At 35.8% G+C, this 23,440-nt stretch overlaps 2 protein-coding genes across 6 annotated transcripts in view; both read left to right on the plus strand.

Annotated features, from left to right (window-relative positions):
- Sse (extra spindle pole bodies like 1, separase) overlaps window positions 1-16,047 on the plus strand; it is a 125,464-nt gene extending 109,417 nt beyond the window's left edge. The window contains exons 8-9 of the mRNA XM_089100139.1: window positions 4,795-4,962; window positions 15,708-16,047. Of these exons, the coding sequence (XP_088956265.1) occupies window positions 4,795-4,962; window positions 15,708-15,981 (442 nt within the window). The 3' untranslated portion in view covers window positions 15,982-16,047. The remainder of the gene's footprint in view (window positions 1-4,794; window positions 4,963-15,707) is intronic.
- Window positions 16,048-21,853: 5,806 nt separating this feature from the next.
- Window positions 21,854-23,440, plus strand: part of LOC148944816 (uncharacterized) — a 73,201-nt gene continuing 71,614 nt past the window's right edge. For 4 of the 5 annotated variants that reach the window (XM_089099814.1, XM_089099816.1, XM_089099818.1 and 1 more), the window contains exon 1: window positions 21,864-21,963. The gene's annotated coding sequence lies outside the window, so the exon portion shown is untranslated. Of the gene's footprint in view, window positions 21,964-23,440 lie in introns of all 5 variants that reach the window. The other variant, XM_089099815.1, reaches the window with a different exon arrangement.

Consider the following 23,440-nt stretch of genomic DNA (forward strand, 5'->3'; position numbering starts at 1 on the left):
TCCAATAGTGTACTTCTTGTTTTGATCTGAATTTTTTTTCAGGAGTTATGGGTTACTTTAGTTTTTACTATGGGGCGTGATCGTCTCTTGCTAAGTTGCTAGCTACCGCTGCAGCCCGGAAAAAGTATCAGATGCGAATATCCAACGGATAGCGAAGGTGGTTCATAAGAGGGAATAAAATTACCGCTAATATCAACTGAGAGAGTAAGCTATTTGAAAATTGAGAAGGCTTCCATTGCCCTAATCAACTTGTCTCAATAAACTGGCATATAGGATCGCAATTATGATTTTGCCAGGTCTTCAAAAATGCTATTCATTTCATGAAGTTATCGATTTACAAAATAAGAAAGTAGTAGAATTTGTTGTCTTAAAGCCACGAGTGTAATAATTTTAATTTGGCGCTAAAAGCTACCAACAAGAAAAACTTCCCACTAGGTGCCTTGATCTTGCCCTGATACCTTTCCACTAGTCTCAAATATCAGATGAAAAGCTAAGCCAGCCGTGCTAGCTAGCTCGTGGATAATCTCCTTTACATGCATAACGCAATTACTTTTCATAAATGAGGCCAAAAAATTATTAATTTATAGATATATGGAATCTATGTAAAAATTGAGACAGAAAAATTGTGTTTAAGGTTGCAACAGATTATCTTAAGAATATGATACTAGGATCAAGACTGTTAAAACAATCATATAAAATACAAAACACCATAAAAAGAAGTGTTTGAATTTTCGCGCCAAAATTGGTACAAATGAATCTTAGGAGCAAGTTTACCTAGTTTTATTTTTTATGTCCTTGGTATTTTAGATTGGATAAACATACGCAGCGCAATAGCGCTGCCTAAGTTAAGAGCGATGTTGGCACAATGTATTATTTATTTCTTTTAGACCAGGGCACTTCGTAAAGAAGGAGTTGTTGTAGAAACTTCGAAAAGGGCTCATTCGATTGGAAATTGGAAGGTCTCTTTTCAATAGCCGAAAGTGATTGGAAGGTAACTAACACCCCTTCCATGCCCACCATTTCCCCAAACACATCCAATCAAAATTTCGAGATAGCCATTTTGTTCAACGTAGTTGAAATATCTGGAAATTATGTCTTTGAGGAGGACACTCCCTCCACAGCCCTCAGGGCAATGGTTGTAAGTTATGCCCTGGGGGCATATGAGGTTTTTTATAGAAACCGTTGTCCTAGAGATTTCAAAAAGTGCTCATTCAATTGGAAATTCAAGGGGCTAGTGCCCTTTTTAATAGTCGAAATTCATCGGAGAGCAACTAACCCCCCTCTCACGCCCGCCATTTCCCCAAACACATCCGATAAAAATTTTGATACAGAGATTTTGTTCAACGTAGTTGAAAGTTAAAATTAGGTGTTTGAGGATGACAACTCCTCCTCCCCCCCCCCTCCCCACAGTCCTCAGGGGAAGTTATGCCCTGGGGGCATATAAGGTTTTTATAAAAAGTGTTGGCGTAAAAAGTTCAAAAAAGGGCTCATTCGATTGGAAATTGAAAGGGCTAGTGCCCTTTAAGTGATTGGAAGGCAACTAATCCGCCCCTCACGCCCACCATTTCCCCAATCAAAATTTTGAGATAGCCATTTTGTTCAATGTAGTTTTAAGTTCTGGAAATTAGGTCTTTGAGGATGACACCCCCCCCCCCACACACAACCTTCTGGGCAAGGGTTGTAAGTTATGCCTTGGGGGCATATAAGGTTTTTATAGACAGTGTTGTCGTAGAAACTTCAGAAAGGGCACATTCGATTGGAAATTGAAAGGGCTAGTGCCCTTTTTAATAGTCGAAAGTGATTGGAGGCTGAAATCCCCCCCCCCACGCATACCATTTCCCACAACACATCCAATCAAAATTTTGAGTCATTCCTCTTGTTCAACATAGTTCAAAATTCTAGAAATTGTGTCTTGGAGGAGGACAACTTCCCAAAGACCGTCAGAACAAGAGTTGGAAGCTATGCCGTGAGAGCATATTATGCTTTTGAAGAAAATATTGTTGTAAAAACTTCAAAAAGGGCTCATTCAATTGGAAATTTTAAAAGTCGAAAGCGATTGGAGGGCAACTAACCCCTCTCTCAGGCCCATCATTTCCCCAAACACATCCAATCAAAATTTTGAGATAGCCAATTTGTTCAATGTACTTGAAAGGTCCGGAAATTAGATCTTTGTGGATGACCCCCCCCCCCTCACAGCCCTCAGGGTAAGGATTGTAAGTTATCCCCTGGGGGCATATAAGGTTTTTATGGAAAGTGTTGCCGTAGAAACTTCAAAAAGGGTTCATTTGATTGGAAATTGAAAGGGTTCGTGCTCTTCATAATTGTAGAGAGGGATTGAAGGGCAACTAGACCTTCAATCCCTTTCTGCCACGCCCACCATTTCCCAAAACACACTCAATCAAAGTTTTGAGATAATCATTTTGTTCAACGTAGTTGAAAGGTCCAGAAATTATGGCTTTGAGGATGACAAAGTCCCCAGGGGCAAGGCCGTATCCAGGGGGGGGGGGGTGTTTTCCCGGTTTGAACCCCCCCCCCCCGAAATTTTTGACCGACTCGAAAATAAGTCGAAAATTAGTAAAACCTAGGTAAAAATTAGTAAAATTAGTCGAAAACTGAGTCAAAAATTAGTAAACCCCTCCCCCCCCCCAAAAAAAGTAAAAAATTAGTAAAACCCCCCCTGAACAAAAATCCTGGATACGGCCCTGCCCAGGGGAAAGGTTGTAAGCTATGCCTTGGGGGTATATAAGGTTTTTTATAGAAAATGTTGTTGTAGAAACTTCAAAAAGTGCTCTTTCACTTGGGAATTGAGAGGGCTAGTGTTCTTATTAATAGTCAAAATTGATCGGAGGGCGAAACCCCCCCCCCCCCACGCACATCATTTTCCCAAGCACTTCCGATCAACATTTTGATATAGCCATTTTTTTGAACGTAGTTAAAGGGTCTGAAATTATTTCTTTGAGTATGACACCCCTCCCCCACAGCCCTCAAGGCTAAGATTGTTTCTAAGGGGCTTTCTAAAAGCCAGAGTATAACTTGTACTTTGCTGAAAAAATTCTTTTAAATGTCTTCATTTTTATAACTTTAAGAAATCAAAAATTAATTAAGATTTTAAGGAATAAATATCAGCATATGTATATTAAACTGACCATGCGCATTTTTTTCAGTAAGTGTATTGGAATTTTTTTCAGCGGAGTACAAGTTTTGTTCTGTTTTTTAAAAAATATAAGGGTTTATAATCCTGCTCATGTACGTTTCTGATTGTTTTGTACTTGACTCCGTTGGTCAAATTGATTTCTGTTCAGCTTGGATTTAATTTTTCTATTTTAACTGACATGTGACAGTTATGTGCTTTTTAGATTATTTGATTCTATTTTTGTTCATTTTTGGTTTAATGAAATTCTTTACTTTTTTTTGAAGAACTTATTCTGTGGAAAAAGTTTTTTAGGTAGTTCCGAAAAAGATCGTAGTTTTGACTCGGAAATAGAATATTTAATTCCAATTTTGGCTAATATTTTTGAGGAGACTGTAACTTCATTCGCAAAATCAATTATTGCAAAAAATAAATAAGTGAAACTTAATAAAAAAAATGAAGCTTGAATGTAAATAACGTCTTGGGTGTATACCTGATATAAAAAAAGTTATAAAACAAGAAAGATGCTGCTCTTATAAGTTTTCTATTTCGAAAATTAAGAAACAGTGTGTATACAGTACTATTACTATAGTATATTATAATTGTTATCATTACTATACTATAATTCAATGATTATACAATACTTCAACTAACAGCTTATCGTAGTACAAAGCCGCCTGGTGTCAACACCTCTGCGCACGCTCCTTCTCCATCCCAAAATTTTCCGAGCTTTGCATTTTATTCTAAAATGCGTTATGTTCCTTTGGTTCATAAAGTGCAAGGTTATATATGTGCTTTTTGAATGTAATTTTAACTCAGTAATTTGTTTCGCCCCTTAATTCTTGAAATAAAATTGAAGCTCCATTTCATTTTATTCTATTTTTTTTTTCATTTTCCCCTTTTTTTCGTTGTGCTGATTAGGTAGCACACCCTCCTAAGCTTAGGATGGGATGCGCCGAAGATGTAACGCAAATAAACTTTCAAATGAGGATAAATCCATTTATTTAGACAGTGAAAAAATAGGTACAAAAGTCCAGATATTAAAGGTGTTACGTCGAAAATACGTCGTATATAGGGGAAATGAGACCAACCCATTAAACAACTATAAACTCAACATTTGGTTTGCAATTAGAAGACACGGAAGGCTTTGTCACCTTCATTGGAAAATTTTACATTTGGGCAAGATTAAAGAAGAAAGTTTACACCAAGACTTTGTATGAACTTTGTCAATGAACTCTCTCTGAAAATGATCTAGTGAATAATCCGGAAGTTCATTATTTTGTTACTGACCTAAGGAGTTATTTGTTTTGTTGTGTATAACTATGATTGTTTAAATTTTATTATTTTAGTAATTGTGCTGATGGCGATCACAGTATGTGATTGAAATACCTGCACTTTTATACCTGTTTTTTTCACTGTCTCAATAAATGGATTTATCCCCATTTGAAAGTTTATTTGTTCGTCATAGAACGGCAGTGTGGTCTATGAAAACAACATATAATTAAAGGTGTTACGTCGAAAAAATCTGAAGATGTATTTTTGTTTTAGAATAAGTTATTGTATTGTTGCTGCTTTTGCTCCCTTCCTTGCTATTTCCACTTTCATCAATTCAGCGTATGTATTTCTTATTTTTTATTTTAATGCTATTTATTGCTCTTTTTAAGCTACCTCGGCCACGGGTCTGGCACGCAATACATTCGAGGAGACAAAATCGTGAAGAAGTTAGTAAGACCCGTTGTGACCTTGTTTGGCTGCTCTAGTGCCAAAATGGTTTATTGGTGTTCTCGAGTTGATCCAATGGGCACTGCAATCCATTACTTAATTGCTGGAGCGTAAGTATCCTTCATTTTTTTTATTCTATTAATTGATGCACCTGCACAGGGCGGAGGGGGGGGGGGTCATCCTGAGATTGGTCCAGTTAAAGGTTATGGCCTAAAGGGACTGCAAGGGAACTGGCCCCCATTCTTGTAACCCTCTTTACAAGAAGGGTCCTTGTAACCCTTCAAGGCATCGGATCATAGTTTTACTATAACAGTTCTACATAGTTTTACTATGACAGATCCAATTGCAGGGTAACTGGCCACCATTCCATACCCTTTTTCGCCATTGTAACCCTCCAACGCACCGGACCAAAGTTTTACTATAAACAGTTCACTCACAATGATCAAATGGCCCAAGAGAGTTCCCCAAGAGGATGTTTGACCAACAAGGTCTTATGGTCAAGTTCCCACAAATTATTCAGTTGGCTCATTCTTTACATACACATTTTAGTTGAAAGGGTGAGCCTATTGCACCGTCTTCAAACTGCAATCATTCAGTGAATTGGAATGTCTAGAATTGGAGGCATCAATTTCTCTTTGACCCTTCTCAATTGCCCCTTCCCTCTCCAATGCCAAATTCTTAGCTTAATGGAGGGTGTCTTACAAATTTTTGCAACCAGAATCATTGAAGGGGTCTCGGTCTCAGTAGAAAAACGTAGTTATTTTGAGCCTTGGATCGACAGTGCAAAAAACGAGATCGGTTTAAATTTTGGAATTTCGATGTCTCAATCCAAAAAAAGCGAAGTTACGATTGGACACGCAAAATATTCAAGTTCTGATTCGTCGTGGAAACAAGTTAGTTCACGCATAGTGTAAAAACAAGATAAGTTTTGGCTCGCTGTAAAACGGTCCAAGTCCAAGTTATGGAATAGTTGTGGCATGGTTTGAAAACGGCTTAATTTCTGACTCAATGCCTCAAGTTGCACTCTGACTCAGTGATCGTGTTGCATTTTTTCTTTTATCGAATAGCATGCAGAGATGTGTGATTGGGAAGTGGCCCGAGGAACATCTTCCTTTCACCGCCAAAGTTTAATAAAAGGTGCATGTTGTCATTTGTTTAAACTGAATTTACTGAAGAATTTTTGACCTCTATCATAGAGGCATAGATTGGGCATATGAGCTCTCAGCTAAGGGCTTCGATCCACTTTAAATTTATAATATAATGGAACAATTCCAAATAATGCTTTACCAAAGTGAACAATTTTTTCAAAAATTAGCAATAGACATTTCAGAAGTTTTATTTGGGTATCAATTTTCTATAATTTCTATATTATTTTCTATAATTTTCTATTATTATTTTTCTACAGTCTTGCGGTATTAATGTTTTAAGGTTTATGCTTACCATCCATTTTTTTGCGGAATAGCGGAATAATATGAATGGGCCCGAATCCAAACCTAAACGTTAATGTTTTAAGGTTTATGCTTACCATCCATGTTTTTGGCCGATTTTAAATAGATCGCGTACCGTCTTCAAGTTTCGACAAAAGGTAAAAATTTTGGTATTATTGGATAGCTGAGATTAACTTTATAAATTCACTGCATTACTTTTTTTTAATTTGCTTAATTTTTTTTTTAAAGAAAGATATTTTTTTTTAAACATGGAATTTTGGGTGGGTGGATTGTTAAAAAAAGCTACCATGTTATTTGGAAAAATACATTTTGTAGTACTACTGTTATTTTATTAGGATGTTTCCATGAGATGTGACCAACAACAATGACCGCAATCCCTCCTCCATTACAAAGCCATTCCTGGGGTTGGTTGATTACAGCATCCCTCCCGACTCAAATATAAGCGAAAAAAGCTAAATCAAAATCAGATCAAACTAATATATTTGCTCCGTTACTACGGTACTTGTGTCTTATAGCCACTCAAGAAGTGAAATTGGGTTAATCATAATGAAATGTACCAAAACATGATGAAAATATAATAGTTTAGTAACCAAAATTATGGAGACTACAATGAAGAATTATGGAAGGGGGCCGCCCAGACCACATTAAATTAAATACGACCTAACTTAACAAAAATACCAACTAAATATTTAATTAAAATATAGCTACAATGTAGTTTCCACCGAGCTGAAACTAATATTGTCAAACAGTTCCTGCTAACAAACTCTAAGTAAGGAGCGACCCGGCTCAATAGTAACCGAAACTCTAAAAAACGGAATTGTGATACCAATAGATGCATCAAAAGAATCAGATTTTAATGTTGATTTAAAATATATAAGTTTCATCAAGTTTAATCCTTCATATCAAAAGCTCCGCGCCTGAGAAAATTTGCCTGATTTTTGAAAAAGGGGGAAACACCCCCTAAAAATCACAGAGCCTAGATTAAAAAAGCATCCTCAAATACAGCGTATCAGAAAACCCTACCGTAGTGGTTTCAAGTACCTATCTGCAAAAAAGTAAATTTTTGTATTTTTTGCAAGAAGAAAAATTACTCATCTTTGTTTGTTTTTTAGTTTTTTCTTATTTTTTTTCCCAGGGGTGATCGTATCGATTCAGCGGTCCTAGAATATCGTGGGAGAGCTCATTCGAATGGAAATTATAAGTTATAGTGCCCTTTTTAAGTGACCAAAAAATGGAGGGCATCTAGGCCCCCTCCCACGCTCTTTTTTTCCCAAGGTCAACCAATCCAATTTTTAAGATAACCATTTTGTTCAGCATGGTCGAATATATAATTAATATTTCTTTTAGGATAACTTAATCCCCCAAAGTCCCTCGGGGGACGGCTGAAAGTTATGAGCTTTACCCAATGTTTACATATAGTATTGTTTATTGGGAAATGTACAGACGTTTTAGGGGGGATGTTTTCGGATAATGGAGGGGGTTGGGGGTTATGTGGGAGGATCTTTCCATGGAGGAAGTTTTTATGGGGGAAGGGACATTGCTATGAAGGGGGCGCTGGATTTTCCAGCATTATTTAAAAAACGATCAGAAATCAAATTAAAAAAAAGTTTTTCAACTGAAAGTAAGGAGCAACATCAAAACTTAAAACGAATAGAAATTATTACATATACGATTGGGTTCGTCCCCTAGTCAATACCTCGCTCTTTAAGTCAAAGATTTTTTAGTACTTTCATAAGAGCTATTTATTCTAATTAACGCCCTTTGTGATTAAGGGGCCATTTTTAAATAATTGGAACAAAATTCGAACTTTAGCGTAAAGAGCGAGGTATTGAATAGGAGGCGAACCCCCTAATACACATATTAAAAATATATGAATATAGAAGTTCGTTACGTATGTTAATTCGTAAGTTACGTATACTTATTACTAATAAAAACGTTCATAAATAAAATTGAACAACTTTCGAGAAAGCCATTTAATCAAATAAAAGTAAATTAATATGCAAATTTCGTTTTAATTATTCATGTACGATGAGCCAAAATAAATAAAAAACAAGTTTTTTTTAACTGAAAGTAAGGAGCGACATTAAAACTTAAAACGAACAGAAATTATTCCGTATAGGAAAGGGACTGTCCCCTTTCCTCAACGTCTCGCTCTTTACACTTGACTCTTTCTCACAATTCTATGTTTTTAAAACAATAAAAAACTTTAGCATAAGAGCGAGACGTTCAGGAGGGGACAGCCGCTTTCATATACGGAATAATTTCTGTTCGTTTTAAGTTTTAATGTCGCTCCTTACTTTCAGTTAAAAAAAACTTGTTTTTTATTTATTTAATCTGGTATAAAGACTATGAAAACCGGTTATTGTCTCATGTTCGCGATACAAAATCTCGAGAGAACTTGAGTGTGGTGGCTTTAAGACACAAGTACCGTTACTACTACTGCTATTAACTGCTCACCGCAGCACCAAGCCACCTGGAGCCAACACAGCTATGCAAGCTCCTCCTGCATCCTAATCTTTTCAAAGCCCCCCTCTTTACACCCTATCAAGAATTTCCCATTTCTCTTACGTCTTTCTTTACGACATCCTCCCACCAACCGCAGACAGCATGCCTTCTGTTAGGCTCCGACGGTTGGCTTTCAAAGCACCATCTTCGGGAATCTGTCATCCTTCGTTCGCCGAACGTGCCCTAGCCATTCCAACCTATCTCACATTATAGCCCTAGAAAGTGGGATTGAACCACACTTATTGTACAGCCTACTGTCTGAAATATGTTCAGTCAGCCAGGCACCCAAAGCAATTCGTAGGCAATTTCTCTGTAAAACATCTGGCAAATATCTCTGCCTCTATAATTACCACACTCACTCTTATTACCTTTCTTATACAGTGATTTAATTAGGGCTTTCCTAAAATCACCAGGTACTTCTACTTCTTCAGAAATCGAATTCATAATCTTCAGTAACTTATTTCTAATCTCAGAGCCACCGTATTTAAGAAACACATTTACCACGCCATCAGCACTTGACGCCACCGCAAGATCACCTATACTATCTGAAATGGAATGGTTTTCTTCGGGAATGGAGCAGGACATGATCGTATAGGGATTTTTATTTAGTTTGTCAATGCATAGATCTCGGATTGTTGGGGATGGGAATTCAAGGGTATATCAAAGCAATACAGAGCGTTTGGCCAATGGAAAGGGTGTAATAAAACACGAGTGCGCCAACCATGTCACAAAAAATTTGACTACTACAAACCTTTTCAAGAATATGGCCGATTTTTCAAAAATCCTAACCAAAAATTGTATCTCAAGCCTCACTTCTTCGCTAAGGGGCTATACAAAAAAAAACAAAAAACACTACGATGGTGGAAATACTGAAAAACTAAAATTTCTAATTAAGAATGTACCTTTTTACGCATTTGATAACCACCTAAAATGTTTCTTGGGATGTAACAAATCTGAGTCTGTTGAAAATAAGTTTTCTAGGGTCCCTGAAGTTGTAATGCTAGCAGTCAATGAAAAAAAAACTGGAAAGGTATTACATAAGGCTATCAACCTTTTAATCGATTCAACTACAAACCTTGCCGAATCTTTCATGAGGGTTGTTGTTAAATTCTTAGGGTACAAACAGGTTTGCTGGTCCAAAAGAAATTCGCATGCCGTACGTATCACGGCAGCAGCTCTTGCCAGATACCATGGTAGTGGATGGCACAATCGTTCATTAAATAGCATATTATAATAGGTGTCTTAAATAGTACTTCGCCTTAGTTTATTTGTAGAATAACAAGGTATCTGGAAATTTTGTTAAATAAAACGAGTAAAGCATAACTTATTTTCAATTTATATCAGGTTAAAGAAAATTAAATGAAGAATTTTAAAATGAGGGGTCTAATTCCAAGTTAATTCTTAAGTGGGTGGAAATACGAGCCAAGGTGACGTCACTTCAAATATAATTCTTATTCATCGTTGTTTTATAATCAAGCGGTAGTGATTAATATATTCGCAGAGTATTGAATGAGGAATTGCATTGCATTTCTCTTTTGTTACTAAAGTGTTGAGTTCAAATTAAATTTTTTTAAACGCAATTTTTTCAGCCGATAGTAAGCAAAAATTGAGGGGGGGGGGGGCTGTCTTAAAGTTATCGCTAAACACTTATTATTAAATTTCAACGGCCCTTGTGTTTGAGCAGTCTTTCTTAAAGAATTATGACAAAAAATCAAAATTTTAGGGTATATAGAGAGGGCCGACGAAGGGGCAGCACCTCTCTCCCACATATATGGATGAATGTCTGGTAGTTTTAAGTTTTATTGCTGTTCCTTGCTTTCAGTCGAAAAAAACTTGTTTTTAAGTGTATGTTTCATTTAAGTGTTTTTTTTTATGATGGCCTATGCAAGTTCATTATATTTGTGCTTTTTATGATGATCGCCGGTGTAAGTTTATTATATTTGGGCTCGTTTTGTGTTCATGGCCGTATTTTTTTAGCTTTAATACACTTATCTATCTATTTGCCCATAGTCCCGCGACAAGGTTAAAAACAATTCTATGAAACGCAAAAAACTTACACGTTGCGCGAGACAACTAATTATACTGTCGTTTGTAAACTGTAAAGGGGATATAAAGCCCGTCTAGCGAGCAATGGTAGCAGCGTGCAGGGATTGCTGCCAAAATTAGATTCAAAATATAGTCAAAACTAGATCTCCCAACTACTTACTCCAAGGCGGCGAAAGAAGCCTACTTAAAAAAAATGATTTCCACTAAATATCAACTCGTGCAGTTACATAGCATCACAACTGGTCATTCTGATAACTCAAAATTTATTTTCATACTAGATTATTATTGGTCTTAAGTATCTAGTATGGACTTTCGACTCCAACCCCTCCAATAACCAGTGCAGTCCTTTGGGGGTGGCAAGTGGTGCGACCGCACTGGGCCTCGCGCTAACAGGGCCAAATATGTTATGAACTACAATCCCATGAGTGATTTTGTTACTTCATGAGGGGACTCGCAGAAAAAACCGTGGAATGTACGGCTTGAGTTCCCAAATGTGCGCTCCCTTTATGTGAAGCGGGGCATGTGGTCTTAAAACTGTCAAAACCCTCCTTCGTTAGACCCTCTTTTGGCCCTAAACCACAACGTTCCCGCTGAACCCTAGGAGTCACATTGGTAACAGTCCCGCTAGAGACTACAGTATTATTGCTCCCGCTATATTACGACCATAACGTCAGGCCCCACGCAGTGCCGGTTGCACAAGGCCTTGCGCACCAGTAAGGCCGCGTCTCCCAATAGCCCAGTTGTATATCTGATTTCAATGAACTTTATTAAAAAATGGGTGATTTTGTAGAAACAAATCATTAAGTTTGAATCATGTTTAAACCCTCTACATGCTATCCTTAAGTCTAGTATCAGGTTATTTGATAATGCTATCGGACTCGAGTCAGACTTCAAATTTAAATTTATTTAGCTTTTGTATTTAGTTCTGAAAATGCTGAGTTTCTGCTTCTGAAATATTTGATTGACGCTAAAATAAAGAAAAACTACATATAATTTACAATACTGAATCCAGGAGTGTGGTTTGGGGGGTGAGAGTATTTTTAGGGGGGAAAGGGGGAGGAGCAGTGACAAAAAATAAAAACTGAGGATATACAAGTTTTGTTACTCTTTTGCTAGAAGGACAACAAATTTAATGGGGGCAGAGGTTCAAACGCGGTAACGCCCCCCGCTTGGATACGGCCTTGATCATTAATGAAATTCGGCTTTTTTGTTGAAAAACGTGACTTTGATGTGGCCCAGGCATAACATGTCGCAATATCGTCTATGCTTGTCTCCTTGTGAAGTAAACAAGTTTTTACGATATAAAGGTGATTTTTGCATTTTCGATAATGATTTGAGATGAATAAAAGAATTCTCCCACTGAAACACATGCGGTCAATCCCTCTTTGACACATTGTTTGAGGTCTGTACTTCTAAATCTAGATATTTCTAAAAAGCAAAGATCTGTTTCTGGCGTTCTGCAACGAATGTTACAACAAATGCTTTTTTTTTTGCAATAAGAAACCAATCACCCCCAAAAAAGCTAGTCAACAATATGGTACAAGCTTAACTGACGGGGAAAACAACCTAGTGGTTATTGACTTAAAAATAGCATTTAAAATTTCAATTCCTTTTGTTCTGGTACATATATGAATAAAATATTTCATGCTACGATTTTCGAATAGCAGAAAAATGTTTTCTTTGATTAAAAACTCAAGAGAGAAAAAACGGGTTAGTACTTTTCTGTTATTGCAACCCCACTCAAGAAGTAAAGTTAGGCTAGTCCCAATAAAAAAAACAAAAACGTGATGAAAATATAATGCTTTAGAAACAAATTTGGGCTATATGTTTACACACTAGGGGGTGGGGTTAAAATATAGCGGGTCTGCATGCAAAATGTGTTACCTGCAATTATTCTGCATATTATGAAGTAAGAATTGTTTTCTAATTTCACATTATCCAAATACTTTACCTCCCCTCCCCCAATATGCAAATATATAGCCCAAATTACACAAGTCTCATGTATTCTGTCTCCCTTCACTTTTTTTTCATTGAGCATAAGCTAATTGTCTTTTAATACAGACAGATGAAAAACCGGTTCTAGGATTGTTCTTGAGTTTTACACAGCGTAATTCTTGAGTGGGATAAACGTTAAACGTTAACGCAAGGTGACAGTTTTTGCATCATTAATTGGGTAATATTCAGCTTTATGCATCTACTGAAATATATTTTTGAAATGTGCTTTGTATTTTTTTTTTAGATTTAAAAATACGCTGAAAACCATTCATTTATTCATTCATAAGAATCTATGTTTGTTTTAAGTTTGACTTATTGTATGCATTGATTTTTGAACGTTTTAGATTCTAATATTGTTGTTTACTTTTCCCCTGAAGAGATATTTTTGGGAAACTTTTTTTATTTCTGTAAATTTTAAAAGAGTCGGTAAATCTGAAGCCCAGAGATACAATAATATAGATACTAGAGGGAGTCGGTAAATCTGAAGCCCAGAGATACAATAATATAGATACTAGAGGGAGTAGAAGAAAAGCAAATGGTTTTAATTGTACCAATAGGAAATTGGTGTTTCAATCAGTAAGTTACATCAATTTTTTTTAGAGTTTTTTAAAACAAATTTTGTAAATACATCTTAAAAATACTGCCATCAGTACTAACAGCTAAATATTTTATTTCTTTTGTCCCCTTATTTAGTATGTTACTTAAATATATAGTTCGTCAGGAAGGTTAGGGGAAGTCTAAAATAGGTGACTAAAATTATTTTTAATGAAAGTGAAGCTCCATGTACTACCTCCTCAAGAAAGCTAAACTCGAGATTTTTGATAACAGGAAGATTAGCTTGTGTTTAAGATCTGTTCAAAAATATTGCAAAACCGTTGCACCCAATCAGTATTTCCAATTTGTTGTGTTTCGACCAAAGGTTGCCTACTGCGATCAGTCTCTAAAATAGCTCTTTTATGATCAGTTGAGTGCCTCTAGATGCAAAAAAAACCTTTCCTCCTATCATCACCAATTTATTAGACGAGGAAACACACCTGCCTCTTTATCTTGCCGTTATTATTTTTTTTTTTTTTTTATTGTATTTCTTAAGTCTGTCTTGTATATTTTATTTCTGTTTCTTTTTCGTACATACACATTAACCTCAAAAATCGAAATTTGGCTGATCAGAAGTTCGTGGTAGTTTTTTTTTTCTTTTTTGATTTTCATCTCTTTTTTTACTTTTTAATTATACAGCCTATTCTCTTTTTTTTAAATAATTACTGTTTTACTTTACTTTACTTTTTTACTTTTACTTTTTTTCATTAATTTATCTTTTACTTTTTAATTAATTACTTTTTTTATAATTATGTATTCTCTACATGTTATCTTTACCCTAATCTAAGCCTTAAAATGTTCTTGATTTTTCTTGCGACAAAAGAAGCAGATATTCTTTGTGTTCTAGCGCATTTAGAGACGAGGGTGTTTTTAATCTTTTTTCGTTTTTGTTTTTTTGTTTTTTTTTTTTTTTTGTTTTTTTTTTTTTTTTTTTTGTAATAATGTGGTCAAATCCATTTTGGAATTCATCGCTCGCCATACTATGGTATGCTTTGTGACGTGGAATTTGTTTTGAAGTGTCATGATTATTGATTGACGATTTTTTTTGTTTTCAGAAATTCAGCAACACTATTTTTTGTACAAGTAAACATATCTGCTGCTTTATCTTACCTTTGTTTTCTATTTTATATGTATATTATGCTCCAAAATCAAATCTGGCTAATTTAGCGGATATAGTAGTTTTTTAATCGTATATTAAGATATCGCGAAAATTCTAAATGAAAACTTTATTTTAAGGCCCATTCCCAGTGAGTTTTAACAAATACCGAGATTAAGGAATTGCTTATTTGAATCAATCAAATTTTACATAGAATTTTCTGATTGGCTGAAAAATTTTATGGAAAATTCAGATCTCGTATTATTAGGTTGCAGGAAAATTGAAGATACTTCTGTATAGTTGTCTTTCAGTGTTAGGTGGTAGGATTGAGAGCAGTAACACGTTGATATCAAGCTGGAGGTTTGCTAATGAAAAAAAAACTTTATATATAGTTATACAGTTTTGATAGTAGACAATACCAACTTTTTCTTATTTATTTTCCTCCATATTGTCTTTCCTTTCCTTAAAAGACAATTAGAAAGACAAGAAATGTTTTTATTTTGGAGTTAAGCCAAATATTCTTGAATACGACTAACAAGTGGCAATAATAAACAAATTAATATTGTAGGCTAATTATAGTGAATAGGATTTTTAACCCTATCCACTTTGAATAGGATTCACATTGAATAGGATTCAGATTTTTTAAATTGATATACCAGTATCGATATGATAACCAATGCATCAACGTATCACATATCCAACTCAAAACCGTATCAAATGTATCACTGTTTTTTGGAATGACTGACACGAAAAAACTAGTTCTTGTGAATTTTTTTTTCCCTTTCTCGTCTCTATTCGGTATGATCCACTTAGTCGTTTCCTTTTGGTATCAGTGTTGACGTGTTAACATGCGAAGTGCAAAAATATCTTGCCCCCCTGGTTCCGCCAGTGATTTTAAGAAGCGTTCATGTTTTGCAAAAGGATTATAAAATTGTCTTAATTCATCTTGAAAGTTCATAGTCATATGGGCTTCTGTTGTATTCTTATTGCCTCTTCTCTTTTTATTTTTCCTCCATATTGTCTTTCCTTTCCTTAAAAGACAATTAGAAAGACAAGAAATGTTGTTATTTTGGTGGCCTTGGTACTTTTAAATATTTCAAATATGTTAATGTAAAACAGGCAGTTCTTAGATTTTATTTTTAATCCAATCGTCATTTTTATTTTGTTCTAGGCCTTGTTGTTTGGGTATGCTGTGGGAAGTAACTGATTTAGACTGTGATAGAATGACAGTACAGTTTTGGCAGTATTGGCTGGGAAAGTTGTTCCCAACACTGCTTGACAGCACACCTTCAGAATTTGCTAATTGTTTCAGTAAAATTTCTAAGGGTGAAAGTGAAAAGGACTTAGCTAGATGCGCATCCCTGGCAAAGGAAATTGCTTCGAGCTACATTAATAGATGTGCTTTGGTTGTGTATGGTCTACCCACTGAATCTTTCTGTTCATAGTCTTTAGTTCTTTTTTGTCGTTTGACCGGACGCTGACGAATCCATATAGAGGAAATAAATATTTTTGTTTTTTTAATTGCTTGATGTCAGTCATTTAGTTTTCATTTTACGTATTTAGTGGTAAAAAAGATAAAAATCCTTAAAAATATGTGTTAATCTTAACTCATTTGGCCTCATTTTTTTAATCTCATGCTTTTTCTTATTGAAGAAGTGGAGTTGGGGACACTGAGCCCTTTCCGAGCCTGGTGTTTTATTTACCGCCGGATCGAACTTTAATATAGCTCATTTGTTTTTAGGATCGTGAAAAAGCTTTACATGTATGCCTCCGGGGTACATGACGTTCGCCCCTCTGGGTTTAAACGCACCAAATTACGCAAGAAGCCCATTCGACTAATTACCTAATTCACCTAATTCTTTGTTTTCAGTTCACAGTTATCAGGACGTCTGTACTAAACGTCTAATCAATTCAGGAGGATAAGGTTTTTTAATCGTAGGAAACCTAAAAAAAAGTAAGCTTACTGAGGCACTTGAATCTAATCAGGTCAAAATTGCGAATTTAGCAAGGAGAACTCGACAAAGACTGTATTGACCATCAATCCAGCCAAATCAAAAAGTAAATCTCGGTAGAGATTACTCCTCATAGTTTATTAACAAAAAAAAAAAAAAAACACTCAAAATCGGTAAATTAGTACAAGTACCTGAATCTTGAGTAACTTAATGTATCAACAACCCAACCAAGACAACTTGACACGCACAACATCAACCCTTTGAACTCGATTTACACGAATAAATCCGGTAGAAACGTATCAGCTACGTCATAAGCTCAGCACGTCTAACCTATCAACGACACCTTATCTACGCTCGAGTTAGTGCAATGGAACATACGTACTCAGCAAAACACATATAGAATGTATCCAGATTCATAATATCGATGGAGAGTAAAGATCGTGGACTGTTCAAGACAGACGACTAAACACGTTGAAAACCCAATCAATTCTGCTTGACACTGTTAATTTAACAACAGATTAACCTGAAAAATCCGAAAACACGACAAAGGCAATTGAGTATTTCAATTATAAATCATTTTCGACAAATGGCAGAACGAAAACAAATAAAAATGTGACAGCTCCATGCTAAACACGTTGACGCTAAACATATTGATAACTTGATCAATCCTACACGACGCAGTTTGTTCATCACAGAAAAATTCAGAATCACCAAAAATTCAACAAACGTAATTCAACATCGCAAATGTAAATGGTTTTCAGAAAGGACTAAAACAAATAATAATGGTGACAACTATATTTTTTCGTAGAAATAACATAACCATCCTCTAATCCAGGTAAACTTGCGGCTCAGAATCTCCAGAAAACGTGAGTCATTTTGATTTGATGTCTTAATCGATCCAATTCAAGACCGCGCAATTCAAAATTGCTAATGATTTTGGTGCTGGACCTTACTTTGACATAATAGTGACGGAGTAGTAGTTGAAGTAGTGAAGGATTCGAAGTTGGGAAGATACCGATAAAATTGGTAGAGCTGAGGGAGATGGCATTATATATATTGTTGGTGCCATAATTACCTCTGTCACTTGGGGCATAATTAGTATGAATATGATTAGTATGAATTGATTATAGAGCTACCCTGAAATGTAAGTGAACAGAAATTAGTTACAAGGACATTGTTTTTGCTCAATGAAAAATAAAGGGCGATATTAAAACTTAAAATGAGCAAAAATTAATTCACACAACACTTTAAACCTAAAACTTGCAGAAATTGATATTCATAAGTGCGTTCGGACTTTAGACTTTAATTGACAACAGTTGAGCTGCTGTGGAGTTCAAGCGTTTCACCCTCCATTGTCGGAGAATATGCTGATGTCAGAATTTTTTGCAATGGTGGTCTAAGGGTATTTACATTATTAGAGGTTATCTAATTAGTTTATTTTAAATAAAATACAAAGGCTTCAAATCACGTAGACGTGTAAGCCACCGAAACCCGAACAGGCATCACCGTAAATATTTACATCAAAAGTAAAAATAAGATTTGAAGTAAAACCAACTGATATTTTTTATGCAACAAACTTGGCTGCCTCATGACATATTTTTACGAAACAAGCTTACGTTGCAAATGTAAAAGAAAGTATGTTTGTGAATGGTAAAGTGCCGTTGTCTGCAGCGAACGAAGGGGCAATTGAAGCCTCTCCCTCCTTTCCATTTGATTTTCTAAATTCAAGCAACTGCTTTTTATGACACTGCAAAATATCTACTACTGCTAACCACTCACTGCATCACCAAGACGCCTGAGGCTAACACAGCTACGCACGCTCCTTTTCCATCCCAATCTATTCAAAACCTCCCTCCTTAAACCCTCCCAAGAAGTTTCAATCTCTATAAATCCTTCCTTACTACCTTACCCAGCTTATTCGTGGACGACCTGCTTTCCGTTTGGCCCTAGATTGTTGGCCGAAAAGAACGACCTTTGGCAATCTGTCATCCTCTATCTGTAGAACGGTCCCTAGCCATCTCAACCTTTCTCTCATTATAACCCTAGAAAGCGGGATAGAATTACGTTTTTCGCACAGCTTACTGTTTGAAAAATGCTCGGTCAGATGGGTACCCAAAAGAACCTGTAGGCAATTCCTCTGGAAAACATCTAACAAATCCTCCTCCGTTTTTCGGAGCGCCCACGTTTAAGAACCATAATTGACCACTGGCATCACTGAAGCTTCCAATATTCTAATCTTGGGTCTTAGTCTTATCTCCCTATTTTTCTAAACTTTTTTAAGCTGCGAAAAAACATCCTGGGTCTTGTCTATTCTGAAGGTCTTGACCTTCACTACATCCGCCATCTTTACTAATAATACTACATAGGTAAGTGAAGCTATCCACTTGATTGATCCTCTCGTTGACCAACATCATCTCTTCAAATTCACTTTTTGCCAGTCTTAGCGACTTAGTCTTCTTAAAATTAATTTCAAAATCTATTCTTGCACACTGAACTCTCAAAACATCTAAAAAATCATTCATTTTGCCAGCAGTTTCTCCCAGTACACTCAAATCATCAAAATAATCAAACTCTGGGAGAGTTTTATTTCCCATTTGGGTTCAATGTTCTCGCATAGACTTTGCCGTGCTTCTTAGGACAAAGTCCATCAAAATGATCTTTTTAAACAGGAATAGAATGCAGCCCTGCTGAAATCCTGATTAAATACGACACCAGCTACTAACCTCATTTTCTGCTTTAAACGCATTGATGTTGTTCTCGTACATTGCATGAATCACCTTAATGTATTTACCTAGCATACCATACAAGTATAGGACCTTTGCTAAAGTTCTTCTATGGACTGAATCAAACTACTATTACTAATAGTTCACTGCAGCACCAAACCGCCTGAAGCCAATACAACTACGTGCACTTCTCCATCCCAATCTATTTAAAGTCTTCCTATTTAAACCCTCTCAGGAAGTTCCAATTTCCCAGAAATTCTTCTTTACGACCTAGACTTCTTTACTACCGAGAATAGTAAGTTGAAACTTACAAGGAATGCTGAAGGGGATGCGGAAGAATGATCAAAGGACAACCATCCCCCTTCGCCCTTTTAAATGCATCCAAAATGGACAAGGAGGCCCTTTTTCTCAAACACCTTTCAACTTTTCCTGAAAGTATACGCAAGCAGAAATAGTCGCAGTTACAAAAAGTCTCAGTTGTAACTAGTTCCAGTTGCAGCCATGGAAACAGTAGCAGTAGTGGCCCTGAAAGCTTCAAGTTTATACCTTTAGTTGTGTCTAAGATATTACAGATACACACTGCTTCCAGTTTGGATGTACAGATCGTCAATTGATTTAGTTCAGCATCCCCCTCAACATTTCCGAAAATTTCACTTTAGTACCTTTAGATTTTTCGGACACATCCAGGACCAAGTATTCCCCCTTTCCTTAATAAATCCTGTATTTAAGCAATGGGCAAATTGCATAATTTACAACCCTTGTCCCGAGGGCTGTGTGAGCTTGGCATTTCCGGAGACATAGCTATTAGACCTTTTGACTATTTGAACAATTTTTTTTCAAAATCTCGATCAATGTTGGGGAGGGTCATCTAAATAGGGTAAGAAGGGGAGGGCTCCCCTCCCATCACTTTTGAGTCTTCCCCTGGGTGTGCCCTGAAATTTTCATCTTGATACCCTCAGCCATCACTGAGAAGTTGCTGATTCACCTTTTTGACAGTCTTGATGCATATAGTGTGTTTTGGTTTTGTTCGATATCCCCCTCAAGATTTTCTCAAAGTAGCCACTAGTAAAATTTGTGGCAGTCGCCGATAGCCACAGTCACGAGTAGTTGCGGTCAAAAGTAGTCTTTGTCTTAAGTATTCGCTGTCGTAAGTAATCTTGGTCGTAGTAACATTAGCAGTCACAGCAATAGTCACAGTAGCAGTAGCAGTTGCAGTATCCATGAAAGTTCCAAGTTAATATCCTTACTCCTTCCTAAGATATTGAATATAAGCCTTTTTGATAACCTGGATGCATATAGTGTCTTTAGATTTAGCTCAATATACTTCTCAACATTCCCTATAATTTCAAGCGGGTCTGTTTTGTTTTTTTTTTTTTTTTGATTTAGCTTTATCCGACTCTTCCTGGAAAGTGCCAAGCTGGATAAAAATGTTCAATTAGAGGCGAGCAAAGAACATAAGCCCTTAACGAATGAGAAGAGAAGTTGCTAAGTTTGTTAAGAGCCTAAGCTGGAAAATCCAAGCATTATGCCAGGTTCTTATTTCTTTTCTTCTGGTACACATTGGTATACTTAACATCAATAAGAATGTAAAATCAATTCCAATTGGTGGATAATTTTTAGTTAATCAATCATAGATCATTTTACTTTCTTACATTAAGTAGCTTTTTGATACGAAAAGGCAGTTTGCATCTGGCATAAGCTTTATAAATGATACTTTTATCGTGGAAATTCAACTTTAAGTTAGAAGAAATAGTGACACTAAGTAATTTCAAAGAGGAAATTCAAATTTCATGAGGGATAGGAGTAAGAATAAGAGACTAGGATTTAAGGAAGCTCATTGACATTCTTGTGAATTTAAAGGGTTTGACTTACATGTCTAAGACCGAGAAACCACGTGCAATTTCACTGAGGACGCAAAGGACTGGTTATTAGAATTTCCTTAGTGGGTTTCTACAATCGTCAGATCACCAAAAATCGTACATTTGTCGGGAAATTCGTTAACTAGGCTGTTAATGACAATTAAAAAAGAAGGAAAATATTTTGCTAAAAGTATTATTCCTTGGTCTTAGTTGTAAGATGTGAGTGTGTTTTTTTTAGTTTAACCAGACCTTTGTAGTTTTAGTGACTTGAACTGCAAATTCAACAACCGGAAAGTTTGTTTTCATAAGTGATACTCAGATGATTGACTCAGTTTAAGGCCAAGTCTTAAACTCTCTTATATTAGATTTAAGTTTTTTCCTCCCGTTCACATTGGCGTACTTAACGTGAATAAGAATTTAAAATCAATTCCAATTGGTGGATAATTTTTAGCTTATCATTCATAGACCATTTTACATTTTTACGTGAAGTAAGCTATGTTACGAAAATGGCAATGTGTATCTGGCATTAAACTTGTATCTAATTGGTCAAAATTTGACAATATTGAGCTTTTGCACTTGATCCAAGACTCAGTTCAGCGTAAGAACACCCCTATTCAGAAAATATATACCAAAAGTCTCATAAAATTCACTTGCTTACGGGAATAAACAGACCAAAAAATTTCAAGTTTCCATGCACCAGGGCTACCTACAGCAAACATTTATTTATTTAACATCCGGGTGTCTACGTCACAATCGCCCGAGTTTTAGAGAGAAACAGAAGGTCTAAAAGAGAAATCAATGTATAAATTTAATTTTCTATAGTTTATTTATCGTTTTTGCTATTTTAGTGAAGTTGGAATTGATCTATTTCTGCAACTACTGGTAAAATTTGAGTATGTTTGATTTTCACTAAAATGGATTATGGTTCTGCTAAGTCTAGGGGAATGAAATTTACTTGAACAGATCTAAGCTGGGTGGGCTACTGCTGAGTAGGTCAGAGAACAGAAAGGCCTTGTCAAGTAACCAGATTCCTAACACTGCCTTTATGTTAGCTGGAAAAATTCTTGCTAAAATTATACTTTAGGCTAGCTGCTTTTGGCTATCTTGGAAAGGGGTTAGGTTACAAAAATGAAACTTTCAGGGATTGGTCCACAGGCTAAAGTATGTCCCCAGAAGGTATTTTGAAGTATTTACCTCCACCCCTTTTCTCTCTAGAGGGTCCTGAAATTTGCCTACATGACAGGTAGGCTATATACTTTTTGAAATTTTGACAAAACAACACTTTACTTTAATTTTCAGTTGCCAAGTTCTTTTTCTCTGGCTTTAGTTTTGAAAATGCAATTCCTGGGTAAAGTTCTACCAAATCATATTATTGACTTACGCATAAAGTGAATATACCACTTGATGCCTTTTTGGTCAATATCTATGAAATCATATTATTTATTTAGGAAAAAAGTTAATACACCATTCGATGCATTTTTTTTTGCTGATTACGAATTTAATAAGAATTTATTTCGTAAATTAGTTTCCGCCCCCCCCCCCCTATAGATGCCCATTCAGGGGTAGGCTGGGGTAGGTATCGCCTATATAGGGGGGGGGGGACTTAAAGCCATTTCCGTTAGAAATGATTATTATTTTTATAATAAGACTAAAAAAAGGCATCGAATTGTATATTCACTTTAGTCCTAACTCAATAATATGATTTCGTATAAATTGACTGCCTTTTTTTATGCTGATTGCAAATATAATAATCATTTCTATCAGAAATGATTTTCAGCCCCCCCCCCCCTATAGGCTTTATGCCAATTCAGGGTATATGTTTCTACAACCTAGCCCTGAATTTGCATATATTGGGGGGGGGGGCTGAAATTCATTTCCAATAGAAATGATTATTATATTTTTAATCAGCATAAAAAAAGGCATCAAATAGTGTATTCACTTTATTCCTAACTCAATAATATGATTTGGTAGAACTTTACCAATTCCTGTTATTTGAGTAGAATTTTAAGCCATATCAATTTTTTTTTCAAAATCTAGGAAATGTAGGGTAAAAGACCTCTTTTTGGGAAAGACCACTTTTCTTTGGCATTTTGGAAAAATAGTAATGGGTTTTTGGACCATCCCTTTTTACTAAAGCATGATGCAATGTGAGGGCAGTAACAAGAACCCCGCCTTCTTGGTCAAGTTTTCACCAATGATTTGTCAGCATAAATTGAAAATGTGGTCTCTGTTTTGAAATGCAATTGAAAAGAAAAATTATATTTAAATATTTGTGATTTATAGAATAAATATCAGGCAATAAAAGTTACATATCTTTAATCAGAATAAAATCAGCTCTCTCTTAATATGTAAATAAAACTAGAACACCAA

This window comes from Artemia sp. Qi Xiang Cuo, chromosome 14 (assembly GCF_049724085.1).
Source record: "Artemia sp. Qi Xiang Cuo chromosome 14, ASM4972408v1, whole genome shotgun sequence".
NCBI lineage: Eukaryota > Metazoa > Arthropoda > Branchiopoda > Anostraca > Artemiidae > Artemia > Artemia sp. Qi Xiang Cuo.